The sequence below is a fragment of the Lampetra planeri genome, chromosome 7 (assembly GCF_965212315.1).
Source record: "Lampetra planeri chromosome 7, kcLamPlan1.2.h2, whole genome shotgun sequence".
In the NCBI taxonomy this organism is placed as follows: Eukaryota; Metazoa; Chordata; class Hyperoartia; order Petromyzontiformes; family Petromyzontidae; genus Lampetra; species Lampetra planeri.
Genome location: NC_136113.1, coordinates 7,846,872 through 7,870,953, shown reverse-complemented (window position 1 = coordinate 7,870,953; position 24,082 = coordinate 7,846,872). Strand labels below are relative to the sequence as shown.

At 43.4% G+C, this 24,082-nt stretch overlaps 2 protein-coding genes across 5 annotated transcripts in view; both read right to left on the bottom strand.

The window, feature by feature from the left end:
- The window catches only part of LOC144719897 (syntaxin-binding protein 6-like), a 60,905-nt gene extending 58,636 nt beyond the window's left edge, over positions 1 to 2,269 (bottom strand). The window contains exon 1 of one of the 2 annotated variants that reach the window (XM_078596207.1): positions 2,186 to 2,269. The gene's annotated coding sequence lies outside the window, so the exon portion shown is untranslated. Of the gene's footprint in view, positions 1 to 2,005; positions 2,116 to 2,185 lie in introns of those variants that run through there. The other variant, XM_078596206.1, reaches the window with a different exon arrangement.
- A 5,888-nt stretch (positions 2,270 to 8,157) lies between these two features.
- LOC144719896 (ribonuclease T2-like) lies at positions 8,158 to 23,732 on the bottom strand. 3 transcript variants are annotated; one of them, XM_078596204.1, is made up of 11 exons: positions 23,626 to 23,732; positions 21,398 to 21,462; positions 16,476 to 16,563; positions 15,945 to 16,008; positions 15,314 to 15,384; positions 15,069 to 15,126; positions 13,723 to 13,787; positions 13,517 to 13,630; positions 12,299 to 12,347; positions 11,830 to 11,904; positions 8,158 to 10,598 (listed from the first exon to the last, which is right to left on the bottom strand). In XM_078596204.1, exons 3-11 carry the CDS (start codon positions 16,541 to 16,543, stop codon positions 10,407 to 10,409), a joined length of 756 nt encoding a protein of 251 aa, XP_078452330.1. In that variant the 5' UTR covers positions 16,544 to 16,563; positions 21,398 to 21,462; positions 23,626 to 23,732; the 3' UTR covers positions 8,158 to 10,406. The 3 variants fall into 3 exon arrangements, with proteins under 3 accessions (XP_078452330.1, XP_078452329.1, XP_078452331.1); XM_078596203.1 differs by having other exon boundaries at positions 23,512 to 23,687; XM_078596205.1 differs by having other exon boundaries at positions 23,523 to 23,683.
- Positions 23,733 to 24,082: the final 350 nt, after the last annotated feature.

Here is a 24,082-nt window from a genome sequence, read left to right as displayed (position 1 = left end):
TTTGAATGCTGTGTTTTTTATCTAAAAAAAATGTACGTTTAACCTGCATATGTTCTCTAATCCATGTGTTCCTCTTTTCGTCTCTCAATACAATTACAAGCACGCATGTCTCTCTCCGTGCATTCTTTACGGATTGTTAGGGGTTTTTGTTTTTATTGTAAACGACCCTTTTAAACACATTATTGCGGAGGGAGCTGGTAGGAACGTTGGGTTGCTCGGTCAATGGCCAGGGTCAACGGCGGCGTGGTGTATTCCGCAAATATGCCCGACTGTGAGGGCGGGCACAAGCCGGCGTGAGTAGGTTAAACGTTGAGTTTTATAAGGGCACCACGGGGTGACCCCCCCACCCAGCCCCTCTCCACCCTCCCCACCCAACCCCTCCCTCCCCACCCAGCCCCTCCCCACCCAGCCCTTCCCTGCACGACGGAAACATTAATCCCTTGTGGGCTGGTGTAACCAGGTGATTCCTACCAGTATCAATCTTATGCCGTAGTAGGTAGTACACAATGGTTAACGACTTTCTTTTTTTAGACAAATTGGTATTACAAATAATCATTAAATTATTGTGCGCATTGTTGCTCAATCGTGATAATGAATATTACTACGCTACAATACGTAGTGAAATGCCGTAGCACCGAATGTTATGTTAAATGTTACGAGGCAAAGTTAATTAAATACACGTACTACACCTATATCGATTCCACAATTATTTTGTTGTGTATTATGGGCTATCCAGAAAACCCGGCTTGCTTATTTTCCCTAGTTTGCACACGTTGGGGGACACGGGGATTTGTGGAATGATATACTGCACTGCATTACACAATTTTGGGCCTCTGCAGAAATGAAGCGATGACATCAGTTCACGTGCAGCAGTGTGATGAATTGCGTGGCATCGCAGGACCGTGAAGAGATGGCAACAGCATGGGGGAGACCTTCATCCAGCAAGACAAAGTGATCATCGGCTCAAATGAGCATCGAGGCAGTGCTAACATCTCCTCTTTACAGCCCTGAGCCAATTGGTGGCAATTGCACATTTGTACGGTGGGGATGAGTCTCTACAGAGGACAACCAACTGTTAACCCCACGAAGTGCTTCTCATTATAAAAACCCCGGATCGATGATCGGCTAAGTTTACCTCCGAAACCAGGATTTGCACTCACAACCTTTTCATTTGCAAGACGCTCGCTCAACCGCTAGCCGGCTCGACTGCATCCTGCAGTGGCCAGCCAATGATTTCAACACACTATTGAAAATCCTGGTATACTCGAGTAAGTTAATTCAATATGATGATAAAAATGTACTAAACAGAAATGCGGGACCATTAAAAAACAAAAAACTAAACAGCACAAACCACCGACCGTCACTTCACGTCACCACCAGGTGAGTGAATGGGTGCCTTCTACCCTTCTGCAAGGTTACGTGGCGCTTTACTCCGCGACCCATGGATGGCGCGATTAACGCAATGAGCGCCCAATTGTTGGCAGGCACGGGGTCATTCATACGCGACACTTGGTGACACTCGATCGGCATCTCCTCCTTAAATTGACTCGAAACGCCGAAAGCCCCCGCGGGGGATAGCCGCCTCACTTATCGCAAACCTGATGCCTCGAGTTCATGCTCAACGTTATCAAGGCGTGTGTTGTGCTCATCACGAGCATGACCTTGCGACGTTGGTCAACACGGCGACTAACGGCGGCTTCAAAGTACAACGCCGGTCGTGACCATTCTCGACACGCGACTTCATTGTTTTCCTTCATTGGCACAGCCACTTAAGTGCCGACACACAGACGCGGAGCGACGCCACGCTACTTTGCTCCCTTTTCAACACGATCGCTCCGAGCAGTTCGACTTTTTCAGTACAAACTAATGATTATCTATATACACACACACGCGCGCGCGCAGTACACAAATATACATTAAAACTGCAAACACGTGCAGACCGCGCGCATATTTCTCAAACGGAACAATTAGCGATGCGTAAGCGCGATTCATCGCGCGTTTATACCTTCTCCTCTCGCTGGGGAGTCGTAGGGAAGACCCACAGTGCCGTCGAGTAGTGGTGCAGTGGCTGCCACGGATGCAATGAAGAGGATGCGAGGTACACACACACGCGCGCGCGCGCGCTCTTTCTCTCTCTCGCACTCACTCACTCGCGCAATGTAAATTAATTACTCGCACGTTTTACCTTGTGACGCTGGCCGTCCCACCACGGTGGTGAGTGTCGCGCAGGGCTGCCTCTCAGCCAGAGACGAACAATCAATCGGCCGGTTGCTGCACGCACAACGAAATAAAGAAAGATTCCCCCCCCCCCCCGGGTTTGCCTTGAACCGGACAAGTGGCGTTAACGAGCACCTATGAAGACCGACAGGACGCAACGCGATCAGAACCACTCCCGGGCGGCCTTTGTCCCTTCCCCCCCCCCCCCCCCCCTATAGCGACTATATTTACACACCGCACTAGGTACTCATTTAAGACCGAGTCAACCTAGGGGAGGCCCAGATTATTGTCGTCAGTGGGCGTGAGCGGGTAATCGAACTCGGGTTCCTCCTGCCGGGCTCTTGGCGCAACGTGTTCCCTTTTCGACCGCGACCAACAAAGAAAAAACGAACTGTGACACACTCATTGTCACACTCACTCGCACGGAATGCAATGATGAATGGCGTGTTTACCTTCCCACGCTGCGAAACAACGCCACACACTCTCTCTTGGGGGAGTCCCCGGCACAATGCGTCCGTGAGCCGCAGTGTTGCACTTCAGCCAAAGAACGATGGAATCGAGTGGGGAGGGGGGCACGCTCACGCAGACTCTCGCACTCAATCACTCTCAACATGCTCGAGATGTCGTGAATCACGAGGGGGGTCCCCCTTCCACAGCTTCGGCAGCGCAGACTCAGCCGCGGATGAGATGAATCGGATGGTTATGTTTTTTGTTTGTTTGATATTTGTATTATTTTATTATTTCCCTTCTACGTGACTTTACCGAAAGAACCAAGAATATGAACCCCCTGCAGTCACGAAATCTTTAAGTAAAATTTTAATATAATCGGATGGTTGTTAAAAGACAGACACAGACTCTCTCTCACACACTCTCTCTTTACTCTCCCTGCACTCTCTCTCTCTCTCACACCACACACTCTCTCTTTACTCTCCCCCACTCTCTCTCACACCACACACTCTCTCTTTACTCTCCCTTCACCCTCTCACCACACACTCTCTCTTTACTCTCCCTGCACTCTCTCTCTCACACCACACACTCTCTTTACTCTCCCTCTACTCTCTCTCACCACACACTCTCTCTTTATTCTCCGTACACTCTCTCTCACACCACACACTCTCTCTTTACTCTCCCTGCACTCTCTCTCTCACACCACACACTCTCTCTTTACTCTCCCCCACTCTCTCTCACACCACACACTCTCTTTACTCTCCCTCTACTCTCTCTCACCACACACTCTCTCTTTATTCTCCGTACACTCTCTCTCACACCACACACTCTCTCTTTACTCTCCCCCACTCTCTCTCACACCACACTCTCTCTCTCTTTACTCTCCCCGCACTCTCTCTCTCACACCACACACTCTCTCTTTACTCTCCCCCACTCTCTCTCACACCACACACTCTCTCTTTACTCTCCCTGCTCTCTCTCTCTCTCACACCACACACTCTCTCTTTACTCTCCCCGCACTCTCTCACACCACACACTCTGTCTTTACTCTCCCTGCTCTCTCTCTCTCTCACACCACACACTCTCTCTTTACTCTCCCTCACTCTCTCTCTCACACCACTCACTCACTCACACCACGCACTCTCTCTTTACTCTCCCTGCACTCTCTCTCTCACACCACACACTCTCTCTTTCCTCTCCCTGCTCTCTCTCTCTCTCACACCACTCACTCACTCACACCACACACTCTCTCTTTACTCTCCCTCACTCTCTCTCACACCACTCACTCACTCACACCACACACTCTCTCTTTACTCTCCCTCACTCTCTCTCACACCACACACTCTGTCTTTACTCTCCCTGCTCTCTCTCTCTCACACCACTCACTCACTCACACCACACACTCTCTCTTTACTCTCCCTGCTCTCTCTCTCTCACACCACACACTCTCTCTTTCCTCTCCCTGCTCTCTCTGTCACACACCACACACTCTCTCTTTCCTCTCCCTGCTCTCTCACACACACCACACACCTCTCTCCCCGGCAGCGCGCTCACGATGTTGCGTCTTGTCGAGAGCGCGACACCAGCCAAGAAGAATTTAAACAACCGCGCGTCCCACGGCGCTTAACGCACAGAGGAAAAAAAAACACTCAAACAACGCGCAATGCACGCTGATGATGATGGACACGGACTCACGCACACGCAACCTCGTGCGGGATAGCGAAACTACACGAACTCACCACGAAGCCATCCGTCCGTTCGTCGTGGCCAGCAGACCTCGACATATCGCATTTAGCTCGTGCACCGCATTGCTGCCGTACGCAAGGATGGAGTCGAACAGTGCAACATCGCCGTTTTGTCAATGCACGCCAAGCAGGTCGTGAGGATTATTTGACCGTTGTTGGTCAGTACGGGTTAAATTAATGTTGGGGGGGGGGGGGGCGGGGGGTGCATGGACTTGGGGGCATAGAAGTACGCAACAACAATGGGCTGCCCTCTGCTGCCCACAACGTGGTCGTCCATCGGAGCACTACAAGCACTGTAATACCACAGGGTCACAACCTGCTGAGCTCGACGAGATAGAACGAGATCGGACGCATTCCCGGGTGATTTGGTCAAAGAGGCTATTTTGTAAGAACACACTGGCGGAAACAATTTGCAACAATAGCGGAGGCGGATGAGAGTGCATCCCCCCCCCCCCCCCCCCTGATGCAGATGTGGAATTTGCTATAAAACAGGTCCGGTGGCCACTTAATAAATTGGATTAGTTGCAGGATGGTTGGGAGTGTGCAAGCAGATGTAAACAACAGGACTCAAACAGACAAGGGCTGCCCTGTGTCTGCTATTGTTTAGATCAACGTTATGTCACGGCACTGTATGTATTTCATGTGCGTCCAACTGGGACCCATATCTAACAAAGAGGGTTCTTGCCTATAGTATATGGCAGTTCCCCATCAGCGGTTTCAGCGTGCCTGGCTGCTGATGAAACATTTCATGTTGAAACCAGTCCAGAGTAACCAATGCTGTTGAAAAATATGCTGACTCCTAGAACACCGTGTGTCCGATGGTTGATGTAAAACAAAAATCGAAACGGATATTGTAAAGGTAAATATTGCATGCCTAAATTTCGATTTAAAGCTTTTGTGACTGCAGGGATTCATCTTCTTGGTTCTTTCGGTAAAGTCACGTAGAAGGGAAATAATAAAAGAATAAAAATAAAACATGATAAAATAATTCTCAGGACGTTTCGGCTGTTTGCGTTGTGGCCGAAACGTCGTGAGAATTATTTTATTATGTTTTATTTTTATTTTATTATTCCCTTCTACGTGACTTTACCGAAAGAACCAAGAAGATTGCATGCCTATTTCGTTTGCGCTAAGATTGACTACTGGCCCTTGCGCCGATTTATCTCCAAATTTCTTTCACCGTGATTTTCAATTACAGAGTAGCACGTGAAGTATAAATTAAAATGTTCATGGTGTCAGAGGTGCCTCCGTGTACACACTAAGTAAATTTCAGTGCATTTGTGGCTGGCAGACTCTGAGTCAGATTCAATTAGCTTCGCTTTCCATATTTAAATCGCACAGTTGCTACGGTTCGCCTAGTTATGATTCACAGGGAACATCCAGTGACCGTTTGATTCATTTCATTCATTTGGGTTGTATATTCCATTGCATTTGGATTTTCTCAAGACTTTGAGGGTGTCTTTGTTGATTCCTCTCAGAAATAAATTTTAAGCTGATGCGTAAATACTTTTCGGTTCTTTCGGTAAAGTCACGTAGGTGAAAAAATAAGAATAAAAATAAAACATAGAAATAACTAAATTAAATCACGACGTTTCATAAGCAACACAAGCTTCAGTAATTACTGTAGTGCCCACTACAGTAATTTTGTTTCTTGCTGTGGTTGTCCCACCTGATGACGGAAGCTTGTGTTGCTTCCGAAACGTCGTTATTTAATTGAGTTGTTTCTACTTTTTTATGTTTTCACCTACGTGACTTTACCGAAATAACCAAAGAGTATGGATCCTTGCAGTCACGAAAACTTCTAATCTAGAACTGATGTGTAGAATTAATGCAAACCAAGAAATGTCATGGATATAGGTAAAGGTTCAGCCCTGGTTGGACGAATCTTGCTTGCTCACGCCACCGTTGACGGGCCTTCACAAGATCGAGCACTCGTCTTTCCAGGGGTTAGTCCACACGAGATGTACACCACCAAACGAGTGTCATCAGGACTATAATTTAAAAAAATGTTATTGTAGATTACTGTACTGCGAATCGAACATGGTGATAAATTGCTTATGAAATAACAATATGGACTCAAAACGTTTACACGTTATTGAAAATTAACAATCTGCAAAGAATACGTTTTTTTGGGTTAGATTGCGTAAATGTGTTGTTAAAACCCGCCACCACCCGACACAGCCAACTAATAAGGGTTGGCTCTCCAACACACCGGTGTGCTGCGCTAGTGACGAATTGGCATGTTCTGTTTACGTGACAACCCTTGCTATTTTTATATTCTTGGTTCTTTCGGTAAAGTCACATAGAAGGGAAAAAATAAAATACAAAATTATATATTAAAAAATATTGTTTAATATTTTTATTATTATTTTTTTCTACATAACTTTACCGAAAGAACCATTTACCGAAAGAACCAAGAATATGAATCCCTGCAGTCACGAAAGCTTTAAATCAAAACCCTTACTAGTTGGCCGTGTCGGGTGGTGGCGGGTTTTAACGACGCATTTATGCGATCAAAACCCCCAAAAAAACCTCTTATGGATTGGTTGCGAAAGCCTCCGTGTTAATGTGCAAAGAGCATGTGATATTGACTGCCATTTAATTCACCTGTCGACCCTCACTCATGGATGGCAGATAAAGGACGTGTTGAGCCGGGCTGTCCTCGAGATTTAAATACTGAGATGAATTCAGTGTAAAAATCCATGTACTACTTGTGTACGTATTTCCCGCAGCGAAAGTGGCCACGTAAAACTCCGTTAAATCACCATTAGGCGCTATTGCCACGAGGGGCTATTGTTGCACCACACGCTTCATTACAGCGTATTAGTGGCTATCAATATAAAGGCGCTCTGTCCAATTGAACGGCAATTAATGCGCCCCTTGCTTGTTGTTCATTGTATCACAGCCAGTATCTCCTGAACTACCATGGTAAATGGTATTGATGCCCTCCCGCTACTATCCTTAAGGAAATAATACTGGTAAGAACCTCCTGGTTACACCAGCCCACAGGGGATTATTGTCCGTCCGTCGTGCAGGGAGGGGCTGGGTGGGGAGGGGAGAGTGGGGCTGGATGGGGAGGGGAGGGTGGGGCTGGGTGGATAGGGGCTGGGTGGGGCTGGGTGGGGAGGGGCTGGTCACCCCGTGGTGCCCTTATAAAACTCAACGTTTAACCTACTCATACCGGCTTGTGCCCGCCCTCACAGTCGGGAATATTTGCAGAATACACCACGCCGCCGTTGACCCTTGCCATTGACCGAGCAACCCAACGTTCCTACCAGCTCCCTCCGCAGAAATGTGTTATCCATGTGATTGACTGGGGAGTGGCGCAGTGGTTGACAGGCTTGGCTCTGAACCTGGCGACTGGAATTCGATATCCAGCCATGGCTAACTTGAGCGGTGAGTGGTATCTGAACCGGTCTTGGGTACCCCCCCCCTCCCAAACCATACCGACCAGTGTGGGGTCAAGTATGGTCACACCACCCCATGACCAACACGATTTTACGAGGCCTTCATCCAAAATAAAATAGATTGAAAATGCATAGAAAAGTATTATCTGCAGAGTTTAACAGCATTAGTCACGTATTGACTGGCTAATCGCCTTCTTGTGTTGATAGTTGCCTCTGGTCATGGGCAGCAGTGTTCATTCCAAATTAAAGATTTGAAAAACAATAACAGTATTTTCAACTTACAGTATTGCACACATTACAAAGAATGTATGCACACTTATGAAATCCAGTCCACAAGATACGACAATCAATCATTTTAATCAATTCTCACCACAATTTCAATCAACTCCAAATTTAAGCAAAACACAGTAATATCAATAACAGAATTTGAAACTTATAATAAAAAAAATGAAAAACACAAACTAAGTTATGAAACATAACTTTGGACAAAACACAATCATCGTTTTTAAGCCCTTAATTTTCACTCGGAGCAAAATGCTCATTTTGAAAAATGCTCATTTTGCTGCGAAATGGAGCAAAATCCCAACAGAAATTTAAACGTATTTATAAAAATACAAGGCACATATGCAAACCACAGAGTGCACAAAATATCCTCATCAATATTTTTAATTCCTTAATTTTAACTCAAAAAGCATTTTCCAAAAGTCCCAAAATGAACAAAACACACCAACAACTGCAGGGGCAATGCAGGGTATAAGTTGCCCAAGCAATGAAAAGACATTAAAGTGGAAGGTCCAAATATGCAGAACACTTCTTAAAAGCAACACACTTGCATCGCTTTCATTTCTTAAAATCGGTCCAGTATCACCGATGAAAATTGAATGTTACACAAAGGCACAATGCGCTTGATAATCGCACTCCGAAACGATGGAATTAGTGTACCACCGTTGTTTCATTTAGAGATGTGCTCAGCACTGAATGTGAATGCAAATGTTGTCCCCTTCGAATGTATGGCGAACGGCACCAAAACTTAAAAGTTACAGGTACAAAGGTCGATCTGTAACAAAATATCGAAAGATGCATCTGCATTGTTGAACCTCAGAATGTATGCACCCCTACTAATTATAACTGGTTTAATCTCACACTTATTCTTCTCCTTTCGAATGGTACGAAATTTGTCATCAACTTTTTATGTCGTCGAGCCAGCGTAGCCTGCTGAAAATCCGAAACGCTGCCGATGCATGATCCTTGCAGGCAGTGGTGGTACCGTGTGGTCTGCTGCTGTTTAAGATCGGTGCCCACATCAGTATTGGGAAATTTAACGTTCCAAATGTATTACAAAACAAATGGAACCGTCTGATCTCGTACATCTGCTGAGTGCCGCTCGTCCCATGGCTCTCCACGGGACTTCCGTGTAGTGCTGAAGTCAGAGAGACAGCGCCACCTCATGGTGGTGAGTGTTCTGCAAATGTTGTGTGTGCCATTTACTTCCCAACGCATGTTGTTTTCCTTGCATGTGCAAGATTTATAGCAGAAATATTTGTGCGTGTTGTTCAATAAATGTGTTTATATATCGATTACACATGAAATTAATATTGATCGTCTTGATTGTTTGGTTATTGATTCACTGATTATATTTACATTTATATCATGACAATTTAAGTTAGATACAAATCCCACAAATGAGTTTTTAGAAAAGTGTACAATTTAAACTTTAGCTTCATGCATAAAAAGGTAAAACATGACTATAATAATTACATTAATGGACCACTGAGATGACTGGGTATATCAAGTAAAACTTTTAAAGTGAATGTTGTACACATTAATAAAAAAAACTGAAACAAGTAAACCCGTAAAAACAAAGTTTTTCACTATAAATCCTTTATATGCGTGGCATCGGGGCGACTAGAGTCCTCTCGTCCTCTGGCAGCATTAAACAATTGGTAATTAAATATTGAAAAAAATTTCCCTAAACAGTGTAAAATTTTGGAAAAATGTTTTCACGAAAATGCATTGTCACGCACAACGAGTCTGTGTGCAAAATGTCAGCTCGATTGGATCACGGGAAGTGGGTTAAAAACGACCTAAAGATTTGCACGGTCCTAAGCAAGCAAGCGAACTTAATATAAAGGATTTAAAAATGGCAGTGGTTAACACACTGTGCTCTTATTATGGAACCCGAGTTCAATTCCAGGCCGTGGGCTAACATCAGCGGCAAGTGATATCTGAACTGGCCCTCTCTACCCTTCCCCCACCCCGGCACCAACCTGCACTGACCAGCGTGGTGAAGTATAATAAAAACAACAATCAACAGGACAGAAGAGGCCTTCATCCACGAGAAGAGTGACAAACGAATGTAAAATAAACGAACTTTTTTTCTCTCTCGAAAATATCAAAAATTGTCAGAGTATTAAACCAACACAAAAAAATTAATGACATGAACATCAAATCTTGTACCTCACGTTGAACAAGGGATAACGCTCTAATGTTGAACATCAGGCACAACATTTCATATTGTGTATATGTTCATCAAGTAACCCAATGCACCAACCTTAAAACGAAAACTCCTTTCAAGCCTACACACTTGCATTTAGAATTTACCAATTAGGGGGTAGTGGATGATCTTTGCAGGATCACAAACAATATCATTGCTTGGGGTGACACTGTTGGAGTAGCTGTTTGGCATAGGAATGCCAGCTTCGGCATGCCGAGAGCAGTTCACAAGAGAGAACTCTCGGCTCCAACACATCTGAATCTGTCCCAGCAGCTGGGTGTTTTCCTCCTGGCAAAGAAAACACAACCACGGTAACACACAACAGTTCAGCAACGGTTCAGATCAACAACACTAAACAAGCAATGACCGCTCCTCTAACTTATTGTAAAGATGAAAACAAAGATGCTCATGCCCACTGCTGGTGAAAGGGCCTCCACTAGAATGAGCTCTAAAGAGGCCCTGCAATACACCTCCACGCTGACAAAATGTCTTCGAGAAGGTGGAAATGTCCACACTTTACCCCACACCACACACCACCTGCCAATCGACATCCTGTGTTGTACCCATTCATACTGCTGCGTGGGCAGAGGTGAGGGGGGATTTAAGAAACTTGCACCACCATTGTGACACCACTGCCGTGCCGGGAGATTGAAGCGGTGACCCGAGTGTGATAAGCCGTTACACTATGGCAGCATCCCCAAACTTATTGTAATGTCAACAATATTTCTTAACATTTTGGCTTTTAATACATCCGGTATTCCTATTTATCCCCAACAAAACTTCATCCAGACATTCGCATCGCGTAACAATGAAGGCAGGGCCATGGACTGGAAACCGGAAAACCTATGCTGGCCTCTACTGAATGCCCCATTCTTAACCACAAATATAAGATATGAATGGGAGTGGTTTGCTCTGGTGGTCTGTCTACTGATACAGAGTGTACAACCCTCACAGATGGCATTAACACAACCATGTAACCAAATGCAGAGTAACTGAACAAATACACTGAACGCACATTGGAGACAATGACATTAAATCCACATAGAAACCTGTAAAACTCTTGGTGACCACCAGAGGCTCCACCTCAGCACCTTAATCAGAGCAGCAACTCAGTGGCTTTCACATTGACATCACCACCCCGAGCCGTTTAGCCAAATGAATACACTTTTTGCATTCATAACCAAAATCAAATACCAGTCAATCTTCGCTCAGTGGAAGGTCGCTCATTCTCCTCTGCTGCCCCCACAGTCTGGAACTCCCTTCCCCCATCTAACTGTGCTGTCGACTCCATGCCCCTGTTCATGTGCAGGCTCAAGACTTTCCTTCTTTCCCTCTGCCTATGGCTGGCTGACTGCCTCCCTCTCTTTTTTACACGACATAAATCATTCTACTCCTTCAGGACATCCTCGTGAGGTATGGTTTCATTTGAGATGCTCGATAAATACAAATCGTTTAACAACTTTTAAACTGTTGTTACCACACGGATACCATTCTTTACAAATAACTTCTGTTGGCTTACCTGGGGAACTGTGAGGCACTGCAACTTAGCCTTGACACCAAAAGCTGTCGAAAACGCTTCAAGGATCTGTTCCTCCTGGTATAAAAAATAATCATTTTATTTAAATAGTATCAGTCAGGTCAATGAAGTATGTATATTTTCTCACAATAACATAAGATTTCATATCAGAAAATCATATTTTCAAAAAACACTTATTTTGTAACCCACTTTTTCAAGATTAAAAGTTAAACTGAAAAAAAAAATTTGAGTGATTTTTGGAGTCAATGAAATATTTCAAATGTGTTGAAAGTGTTTAATATAATTTTATAGTAGTCACATCAATCATATTTTTGAGGTTAATGATACGCTCGTTTTATCCATCAACATTTCAACCTATTAGCTGTGAATCAAAGAACTGCTGCGGCAAAGTAAAACCAATGCTACTGCTTAAAACGAGCATTCAACAGTGACTTCAGTATATTGATCTTACCTTGTAGAAAACTGTGTTCGATGGGGTCACACCAGCATCACTTAGAGCTCTGAGAACAAACAATAAATAACACAATATTACCTTTTTTATACCAGACTTGTAATAGTCCAGATATTAAAAACAAACAGCCTGTTTTTAAGAAGCATGTTGAGTTACATAAACAAAACAAAATAAGTGCAATGCCTGCTCGGCATCTACCAACAAATCGTAAATTTGTATCAATATTTGTGCTTGATACACATCAATTCGTACATGTTGTACATCATGGCTCATGTGGCTTCTGCGGCCACTTGAGGCCGCTACATTCAGCACAGACTTTGAAAAGAGAATCGTTTCTTGAATCAAATGAATCAAAACACTTAATCAGGAAAATGTGTTGAATCACTCGGAGGCCAGGAGCTGTGATTGTTTTAAAATACAGTTGTACACTTTGGGTGAAATTCGGCACCTCAAATTGCATATACAACACCAAAGTGGCTCGCAATTGAAAGCTTGCGAGTTAAAAAAACCCTCGCCAAACCTCCTACGCATTTCACAAGTAGTGCTAATCGCATATTTGCATTTCCCATAAATATGCTAAATTCCTCTTGATATGCAAATTATTTTGTCAAGACGCTCTTCGCTCCTCCATCCCAGGATAAATAGTCGCTCCAAGCCTGGAGCGTGCCATTCAGACTGTCTACTTGACGGGCCTGTTCTCCACCTGAGGACGGCTGCTTGCGTTGTGGCCGAAACGTCGTGAGAATTATTTTATTATGTTTTATTTTTATTATTTTATTACTTCCCTTCTACGTGACTTTACCGAAAGAACCAAGAAGATGAATCCCTGCAGTCACGAAAGCTTTAAATCGAAATTTAAAAATGCTGGTTGACAGTTGATTCAGACCATCATTCCTCCAGGGTCACTAAATTTAGCACCACTTTGTAGGGAGGTCAAGTCGGTCATCCTCTGAATAGACTCACCCCTGCCATAAGAATGTGAAACTTCCACCACAGGCTCAGGGCTGTACACAGGAAACGTGCACTGCCTCAAAGGCAAATTTTAAGCAAGAAATCACTTAAGCCTAATTTTTACTTTTTTTTTTAACTTGCCAAAAACAAACCTGACACTCCAGCTTTTCATTTAAAATAATCAGATTTGCCAACAGTTCGCAGAAGAACTATATATCATTGTTAGCTCACGATATTCCTGGCTGCGGTGCGTTTTGGCGTTCTTACTTGCTGATGTCAAGCTTCTGGTAGAGCTCCATGGTCTTGCTGAAATAATTGTGCTGGGAGTTAAGGGCCTCGAGGGTGGCAGCACAAGTGCCATGCCTTATCCATTCATGTTTCCTGTAACACAGCAATTCAACAGTGCGCTCATTCACTTAAACTGCATATTAATTTGCATTATATGGACATGCTTGCCATTCTTGATGGATTACCAAAGGTCGGTGCCATTGGTCTTCTCAAGGTCTGGCCAGAATTGGTCCAATTGTGGCAGCAAATCCTGTCAAGCAAAATAACACATTTCAATGATTGTTTGTGATGGAATTATATCATCGTCGTCAGCAGCAGGCACAGCAACATTTAATATATTTTTAGAAAATGTGATTTGTATTTTTTATTAATATAAACGGAGTTCAATACAAAAATGAAAACTCTACAATGTTTTAAGTTCTAATTGTTTTCAACATGGTCCAACAAGAGCTGCTTTATAAAATGTTTCACCTGGATGTTATTACAACACATTATGCTATTACAATATAGGTCCAAGTCTCTCTCGTAGTAAAAATCACATTTCATGAATGGAAATTTTCTTGAAATGTCCCATAAAATGTTCACAATTTATTTATTCTATTCATTTTTGACAGCACAGGAGACCCTTGATTATCGCGGGTATTACGTTATTCGAAAGTGCCACAAAAGTTAAAACCGTGATATTCAATACTTAAGCCTTACCTAAATAATGGAGGTAGGTACATGACAACCAAAATTAGACATCACAATTGAAATAAGTACTGTATTGTTTGCCTAATAAACCAACAACTAAATTACTGAAGTAAACATGTAAAAACCGTATACAAAAAAACATTCCAAGACAATAATACACTTGAATATAAATACTGAAGAAATACTTTATTTACCGATGATGATCCAAACCAGGTGTATGTTTGTCTACGATGGTTAGCACGCTACGAACTTGGCTACCAGTTTGATTCCCGCTCACGCCAAATATACCGGTGGTAAATTCTAAATGCAAGTGTGCGACGATTATTTGAACCAGTCCTGCGCCTCCTCTAGGTCGACTCAGTGTAAAATGAGTACCTGGTGCAGTGTGTAAACATCACCACTGGGGTGAAAAAGGCAGCCGGGCATCGCGCTGTGCCTGGCCAGCCTTCATAGGTGCTCGCATATAGCGCTTGCCCCAACAGTCGTTAAGGCTATACTGGGGGTCTGTCTTTGTCCGCAAGATGCTTGCATGGCAAAGGCCGAGGTGCAACCGACTGTCCTCAGGTCCCTCACCCGCCCCACACCACAGTACCAGCCAATGATAAGGTACTTCCGGGTACAGCATACCCGGCGAAAGGCCAAAACTAACCCCCACAATATTTAAATCGGTATACAAAGAGGTTTCCCACGATAAGTTGAAATCACAAAAGAGGAGCCCGGGATATTCAAGGGACTCCTTGTAATTTCTCCCCCCATTATGAACTACAAAATAAATCACTTCATTCGCCATTAAAGAGTTTTTAGGCCTATTAAAGGATATGCAAGTTATTATTTATACCTCAATTTCTTTGACATCAAAATGCCATGATTTGTTGCAGAAAGTCCTGTGGTTAGTCCTGTGAGCAAGAGAAACAAGTAAAAGTTATTTTTAAAACTTTCCATGTCCTTTATACGTTTCAACCTTTATAGACTGAACATCGTTTTATTCCTAAACATCCATCAGCAAATGCTGTTATTCGGTTTATTGGCCTATAGATACTGAGAATAAATATTTGGACTAAAATATATATGCAAGAGACTCACCACAGGCCGTGGATTGACCAGCTCTTCACGGAACTTGGAATGGTGCAGTTGTGTTTTTCAGACCACTGGGACTGAGGTCGGAAAAGAAAACCACAAAATCTATTAAACAACGCACGAGAGAAAAGTACAACAACAAGCCCTCTCAATGCCAGCCTATGAATAATGTATGCGTGCAATGCATCACGGTGATGCACATATAACAACTCATCATTGGTCATGATTAGATCCACTGCTGGATGAAGGCCTTTGATGTAACAAACCATCCAGCACCAACACATGAGCATATTTCATCGCTCCACCTCTGTGGTGGATGCCATCTTGGGTGCCATCCTTCTACTGGCTCCCAAAGTTACTCTAATGGGATGATTTGTGATATGAAATGTATACAAAACTGCAATGTGGGCATCAATTTAAACATGATGCACATTTTCTGAATGTAAAGCATCCATTTGATGTTAAAATAATCGTACAGGAGTTGCATATCACACTCAATATTAAATATCAATACATATTAGACAAATATGCCGTTTCTAAGGAACGTTAATATTTAACAATAATTCCCTTTCGGCTCCTCAAAACAGGCACCATCCCAATAATCAGAGATCGCAATACCATACGTAAAAGGACTTGCCATACAAAAACTCTGGGGCCAGTGCTGTGTCAGAATGAGCTGGCTCCAGTCTTCATAACGCCTCCTGAAAAAGTGTTGCATATTGTGAACCGCCAATTACAAAAAACTGTGATTTCTTGCTCAAGATAAACATTTAGGTGGGTGCTCATTTCCTGGACAACCTCTTGACTTCCCCACAAAGTGGTCCCTATTTTATCGGCCCAGAGCAACGATTGGCTGAGTGAACCCCTACCCAGGATTTAAACTCACTACCATTTGATTGGCAACAACAAAATAATGCCCCCCCCAATAGTATTGATTATAAATTAGATGAAAGCATATTCTGCATTCACTTTACATTGGGCATATTTGTCTATGTATTCTCCTATGCTATCATTTTTTTTTATCTTGAAAAGGCACAGACAACTTGTGCATTTGCAGCTCAATTGCTTCCAGTTTTCCCAGGTCACCTTTGTAAATCAAGACATTATATCTTCAGGCACCCAGCGGGTTAAATAAAGGGCTGACTTATAAAAGCATCAGGGCACTTACGCATAAGAAGGCGCCGAAACAGCAGCAATGACAAAGATAGCAGCCAACAGTTGGATGTGCCCAGCCATGGTGAGATGTGCAGTATCAGCTGGAAACAAATACAGATTGCATGAGTCACGTATGTCCCATGGAAGCAAACCTTACATAAGTTGCACTCCGTATCAATCTTCCTTCATGAATGCTATATACTTTGTTTATCTTAACTTTTTTAGTAAATACAACACTCCAGATTAGCTATCCATGCATACAGTGAAAACATGACACGCAGACTTTCATAACCAATATTATTCACGATCAGGTTTTTGGGTTACATTACGTCAATGTAAATGTGTCAGGGAGGTTGCTCTACGATACATTTGCATGTATGCGATCTCACCGAAAAATGTAATCATGAATCGTGAGAATACTTCAAAAGTTACACTGCATTACTGTTGATTTTATCTACCAGTGCATTTACCATATCTTGCAAGCAACTGGGATATACAAAAGTTTGGCTTTGAAATATGGGTCAGATTTTTTTTTTACTCATTAACTTTATCCAATTTTAATCATGCTTCATTTTAGACTATGAAAAAAATACTGTTATAAAGCACATAATTACACAATTAGTACCCAGCTGTAAGGGGCATCAGAGCAGTGCCGAGACTAATTGCTGGGGATTGTTGAACAAACAGCCTTCCTAGCTTAGATTAATGGTCAGTGTGATTACACAGCTTTAAATTGCTACAGATAACCAGACTGGAATGCAATCAACATGGATGTGAAATCACACCCAGGAACAAAACTGGTGAAAACACTGGCCGAGCCATAACATGTTAAGATCACATTCGTCCACACCGTCTGATAGCAAACGAATTAAACTTTTAAAAAATTCCTAACTTCATTTTGTTGTAGATTTGTTTCCGCATTTATTCTAATTGTCCTGTCTGCAACAGATTGTGAAAATCTCTTCCCTGGGCCTGTCTCTGACAAAATAAGTTAACTCTGTGAGATTAATGAAAGGATGGCGTTTTTTGTGAAATAATTGAGAACCAGTTTGGAACCATCAACTTGCTCGACTTGAAATCCTGGTTTAATGACAGGCAGCTGCTTGTATTTGAAGCTGCTTGGATTGGAACCCAGAAACTCAGTCGTGCCAGCTCAGCATTTTGACCGCAGAAGCATACGACCTCCTCCATAAAAAACGAATGGCCAAAACATTAGATGCTCCCATTTTAATATAGATGTATTCTTCCAAATGACAGATACGATATTAATTTTAGAACTTTCGTGACTGCAGGAATTATTATTTGTTTCTTTCGGTTAAGTCATTATATTACATTACATTTCGATATTTTACTAGGTTATTTAATTTTAGTGTGTCCTTCTCCTGATTTTCAGGCTTGCTTGCCGTGTCATCGCACTTGCAGCACCACGTTTTGTTGTCCACTCATTGATATGCTAATTTTTTTCTCTAACCCCCCTCCCTCTCTCTGCGTCCGCCCTCCTCTGTCTATTTAAGGCCACCCCACAGAGACGACCACCTCTCTCTGTTACCTGTGTTGCTCTCTCTATGTATCTTGGTGATATCTGTCTGCTAATATGTCTGTCTATAGTTTTCTGGTTAGATTTTATGTCGCTATTTCATTATACCTGATGATGATTGCTTGTGTTGCAATCGAAACGTCGTATTCTATTATTTAATTTAATTTATTATTTTATCTTTAGACGTGACTTAACCGAAAGAAACAAATAATAATGACAGATACGAGTTTCATATTTTTACTTAGGATGTGATGCAATACAATGTAATTGGGAGGTGTCTAAACAACTATTTTAAAGACGCCGTGCTATTGCGGTGCACATCTATTAAAGTAAATGTGGTGGGTGATCAGTGGTGAGAGTTGTGAGTTTACTTTGTTTACCAGGTGAAAACTCAAGGAGACCATGATAGTTTCGTTTAAAAGAGTAAGCTGGGACATGTTTGACAATAAGGAGTGGTGTTTGCTATGTACGACCCCACTTGCTATGTATAACCCCACTGAGTTAGCAGACAGGGCAGAGTATTATTACGGTCATTACATCCACAGAAATAATCAGGGCGGACGCTCGATTTGTAACGTGCAATATATGCAACTCGTGGCAAACATGCTGTCGCACGGGCAATGGAAATGGTGTAATGGAGAGGAGTAGTCAGTCATCGGTGAATGAAGAGGAAGAAATGTTTCCAGCACTGAAAGGGGCTGTTGCAGATATAATTCGTTCAAACATTGTCACACGTGAATAAACTACGACTGTAAATAACCAGTTGTACGTGGATGACTACATGGCAGTGGTTGGCACCCACTGCCCAAACCACGGTAAAAGCATGTAATTACATTCATTTACAGTATGTTTTTTTTTAATATGCTATTGCAGGGTACGCTTTTGTAGGTCAGATGGCATTGAATGCCGAATAAGATCATAGGGGGAGTGGTGTGAGACTCAGTAATTGATGGATAAAAAGCGGAAGGGCTTGAGGCGGCAGGACTTAAGGGAAAGCATTTTGCGATGCACGTTTACAAGGGCAGGAAGTTCCAGATCAAGGGGCGTATAAGGAGCAGCCTCCAAATGAGTGGTGGATGATTGAGTGATGCTTAAAACGCTTGTACATTATGTTCACAGGTCGAAACACATCAATAAAAAGTTGTATATGGCTGTTCTTGTGACAAAGTTTATGGGAAAGTGTGACAACACAGCTCGTTGGGTTTGTGTTGATGGCTGTATAGTGGTGGCTGGTGCTCAATGTCCAACCCAAATAACATTTTCTAACTTACATCCCCTTTGTCAAAGCACTGCTGCTTGAAATTCTCACCACACAATGTTCGTTTCATGGGTTGTGAACAAACCACTTCAGCTCATTTTTATAGTCATAACTGTTTTCATCTACCTATTAAAACAGCCAAGCCCATGTTGACTGAACTGGTAAAAGAATACAGGCACAATAATGGCAAACAGTTTCCTTGAGTAAAGTGAGGCCAATGTAAGTACCTGCTATCAGGAATACATGCCTGTAGATGGTGTTTCAGGTGTATATCATTTTCAGCATGAGGAATATTTTCACATTTGTCCCTCAATTATGAGCTTGCTGAAGTAGTTTAAACCAAATCAACCATGCAAAACTAGCTTAATAAAATCAACGTAGAAGACTGGATGATGTTACAATGGCAGGTTAGTCTGTTGACATAATCCCACAGAGCATGTGGGACCTTAACCAAAGCCACACTCAACACTTGAGCGACCAAATAATTTCACGCACTGAAGGCTGCATGGGGGCATCGATGTACGTGTTGGGGTGCGATTTCTCGCATCAGGGTTCGTCATTTATAACATAACAGTATTTTGTAGACGGTTTGGAGTCATTTATACTTTACATTTATCATCCTGACCAGCTGCAGAAAGCACAGTTGGCAACGCAGCAGATGCAGGCACGAAATTGTGAGCACACAAGTTCAAATCCTGCCCATGGCTTACTCAGCCATTATTGCTCCGGGGTGTATAAAATTAGTATCATCTGCAAATAGTCCTTGGTGGTAACCCCATAACAGCGCGTTTGGCTATGTACGCCGTGAAAGACGTTCAACATAAATACATAAAGTGGTTGTCCTATGTTTGAAACTGCTCTATACATTATTAACCCGAACTCAACATTTAACCCATTGTGTTCAAGATGATCAACAAAGAATATGCAAAGTTCAAAATCTTATTTCAGCATGTACATGTTTTAATCGTAACATCATAGAAAAGGGTTTGTTTTGGATGTGTTCCATCAGTACATTGTCCAAGCCAGTAAACCCTGGACCGGTTTCTGAATGCTGTGGGTGTAACATATTACAACTGCATTGGCTACAGCCAGAGGGAACGCTACATCGATACCACAAACAGCACAGTATTATAAGATTTACCCAGAAAAGCATCACCGAGTCTCAGGACTCATTTTAAGAAGGGTCCTGGCATTCGGATATTTGTCCATTTCCATTACTGGATGTTTGGCTTCATGTACGAGACCATTACCATATACAGTATTACAATTGTATAAGTGCAACTACCGTTTTACTTAGTCTCATATCCATTTTGGTGATGTTAAGTTTAATCTAAATTTGTTCAAATCAAAAAAATATGTGTAAAGCCCTTCAATTGTCTCGATAAAAAGCATACCTCGCTTGCAAACGAGGCAATACTGTTTCACCTGTCTCAATGGGTTTATTTCATCTCCTAGCTAAAGTAGACCTTCTCCAATCCACTTAACAACCCACATTGGCCTACAACACCTTGATCCGTCCAGATAAGGGTGCATTTGAAGGGCATTTATCTATATGGGCCGAAAGTGCGCAGTATGCAGAGTCCAACTGCTCCAGTAACTTCCTCATTTTTGCTGTAAAGTACTTTATCACAATACAGTAAAGATTGAATATAATCACACCTTATTTAAGCAACACATCGTTACATATTACAAGTGGTGGTGGGAGGGCAAATGTAACTTCTGGTAAAAGCACACATGACCTCGGATATAAGCACAGTTTGGCCTTGGGAGTGTTCTTCTAGCCAACTTCCACCGACTGTATTCCACTTCTGGTTTAAATCCCAAACCTAAGAACCCAATGACTAACCAGCACACGGCCATGACTCGCACTCTCGACGATTTTGAAGCGTACGCGAACCTTGCGTCCTCCTCCCCGTGTATAAACACCTACCTTCTTCTTGGTTCTTTCGGTAAAGTCACGTAGAAGGGAAGTAATAGAAATAAAACATAATAAAATCAAATTCTCACGACGTTTCGGCCACAACGCAAGCGTTGATTTTATTATGTTTTATTTTTATTATTTTCCTTCTACGTGACTTTACCGAAAGAACCAAGAACATGAATCCCTGCAGTCACGAAAGCTTTAAATCGAAACACCTACCTTTCGCCGGGTCACTGTTGCGAATGAGACTTGTTGTCCTGGATCTCCAGAGTTCTCTCGCTCGCCTGGTGAAACAGAATAAACGTGAAACGCGCCGTACAACTGGATGTGCGTTACTGCCACGAACTTTCAAAGTCGACAGACTGCGCGAGCCACTTATATGGGTGTTGCCAACCTTCTATTGGCCTGGCCATTCATTATTATTATTTTACAACGTCTGTAGGCTGTACAAGAACAAGGAAGTTCAGCATGCGGTTTCGTTGCAAAAGACAAAAAAATACCAAAGCGTTTTGCTTACTACCGGACGGATGCATCTTCTTCGTTATCAAGTCTCGCACACGCAACGCTGGTACACACACAAACACGCCGCGCGTGTAACATCACCAAGCCGCACGTTGTTTGTCGCAGTGGGCTACGTGCGGTGCGAAAGAAGTTCAACATACATGGAACGTCGGAAGCAACGTTGGGCCAATATTGGTGGAACTTGCTAAAGTTGGTCTCAACAAACACCCCGACGCTGAGCTAACGTTGGTTTAACCACATGCCAACGTTGGGCCAATATTGGTGGAACTTGCTAACGTTGGTCTCAACAAACACGCCGACGTTGAGCCAATATTGGTGAAACTTGCTAAAGTTGGTCTCAACAAACACGCCGACGTTGAGCCAATATTGGTGGAACTTGCTAACGTTGGTCTCAACAAACACGCCAACGTGGGACCAATATTGGTGGAACTTGCTAAAGTTGGTCTCAACAAACACGTCGACGTGGGACCAATATTGGTGGAACTTGCTAAAGTTGGTCTCAACAAACACGCCAACGTGGGACCAATATTGGTGGAACTTGCTAAAGTTGGTCTCAACAAACACGTCGACGTGGGACCAATATTGGTGGAACTTGCTAAAGTTGGTCTCAACAAACACGTCGACGTGGGACCAATATTGGTGGAACTTGCTAACGTTGGTCTCAACAAACACGCCAACGTGGGACCAATATTGGTGGAACTTGCTAAAGTTGGTCTCAACAAACACGTCGACGTGGGACCAATATTGGTGGAACTTGCTAAAGTTGGTCTCAACAAACACGTCGACGTGGGACCAATATTGGTGGAACTGGCTAACGTTGGTCTCAACAAACACGCCAACGTGGGACCAATATTGGTGGAACTTGCTAACGTTGGTCTCAACAAACACGTCGACGTGGGACCAATATTGGTGGAACTTGCTAAAGTTGGTCTCAACAAACACGCCAACGTGGGACCAATATTGGTGGAACTTGCTAACGTTGGTCTCAACAAACACGCCAACGTGGGACCAATATTGGTGGAACTTGCTAAAGTTGGTCTCAACAAACACGTCGACGTGGGACCAATATTGGTGGAACTTGCTAACGTTGGTCTCAACAAACACGCCAACGTGGGACCAATATTGGTGGAACTTGCTAAAGTTGGTCTCCACAAACACCCCAACGTTGAGCAAACGTTGGTTCAACCACATGCCAACGTTGGGCCAATATTGGTGGAACTTGCCAACGTTGGTCTCAACAAAAACGCCGACGTAGAGCCAATATTGGTGGAACTTGCTAAAGTTGGTCTCAACAAACACGCCGACGTAGAGCCAACGCTGTTGGTTCCACCACATTACGTCGGCCCAACGTACACGAGGCGACGTTTAGGGGGAGGGGGGGAAGGGCAATGTCCCTCCATCATACTGCCAATGGCGTAGTGCTGAGTGGTCACCGAATGTTGTATCGGGTACGACTTGCAACAAGTCGAGTTACCGTGACTGGCAAGCGCGGTTTGGCGTTACACAACTGCGACCCGCATTGCAAACGAAACGGCTAATTTGTCTAATGCACACGCAATCACCGTGACCTCGCGTTGTTGTTACGTGTAAAGTAACACCGTGCTCACTTTAAAAAGAAAATAGTTACATGTGGACCAGAACCATGACGAGGTTAGCCGTACAACAACAACAAAAACCCCGAGTAGTCGTTGTGGCCCCAACAAGAGACGCACCAAAAGTCGCACGCCGCGTCCCCGGATTTAACGGCGTGAAACGATGGTGGCCGGACTCGCCTCGGAAAGGCGACAACTCACGTTACATCCTCAACAAACCTTTCTCTTACTCTTGTTTTTTTCTGGCGAGGGCTTGCTGTGCTTGCCTGCTTAGGGCGCGCCGACGTCTCGGGGAAAGTGAAACGTGCGGAAAGAAATGGCTCCCGGACAAACCAGTTGTTTGGGTTGATCCGATCTCTTCCTCCCAGTGTCGCACACGGAAGCACGAGGAGGCTTCGTCAGCTGCGTGCTGACTGGCGGTTGTTAGTTAGCCACGCCTCGGGGTCGTCTCTGCCGTGCCGGGCCCACTCATTGGTTTGCTGGATGTGGTGGTGGTGGTGATGTGTGTGTGTGGGGTGGGAATTGGGGAAAGTTTGCGTGCTGTGGGCTGCGAAAACTCCGCTGCCGCGTGACACGGGTCAAACAGAAGCAGGGATGAGCACAATTCAATCTTAGAGAGAGGTATTCTTAGGTTTTTTTGGTAAAGTCACGTAGGTAAAAAATTTATAAAATTAAAATTAAAATCACGACGTTTCGGAGGCAACACAAGCTTCCGTCTTCAGGTGGAACCGTCACAGCACGATAGCTGTATCAAGTGAGAGAAATTCAAAGAAAACAGTATTTGTATATA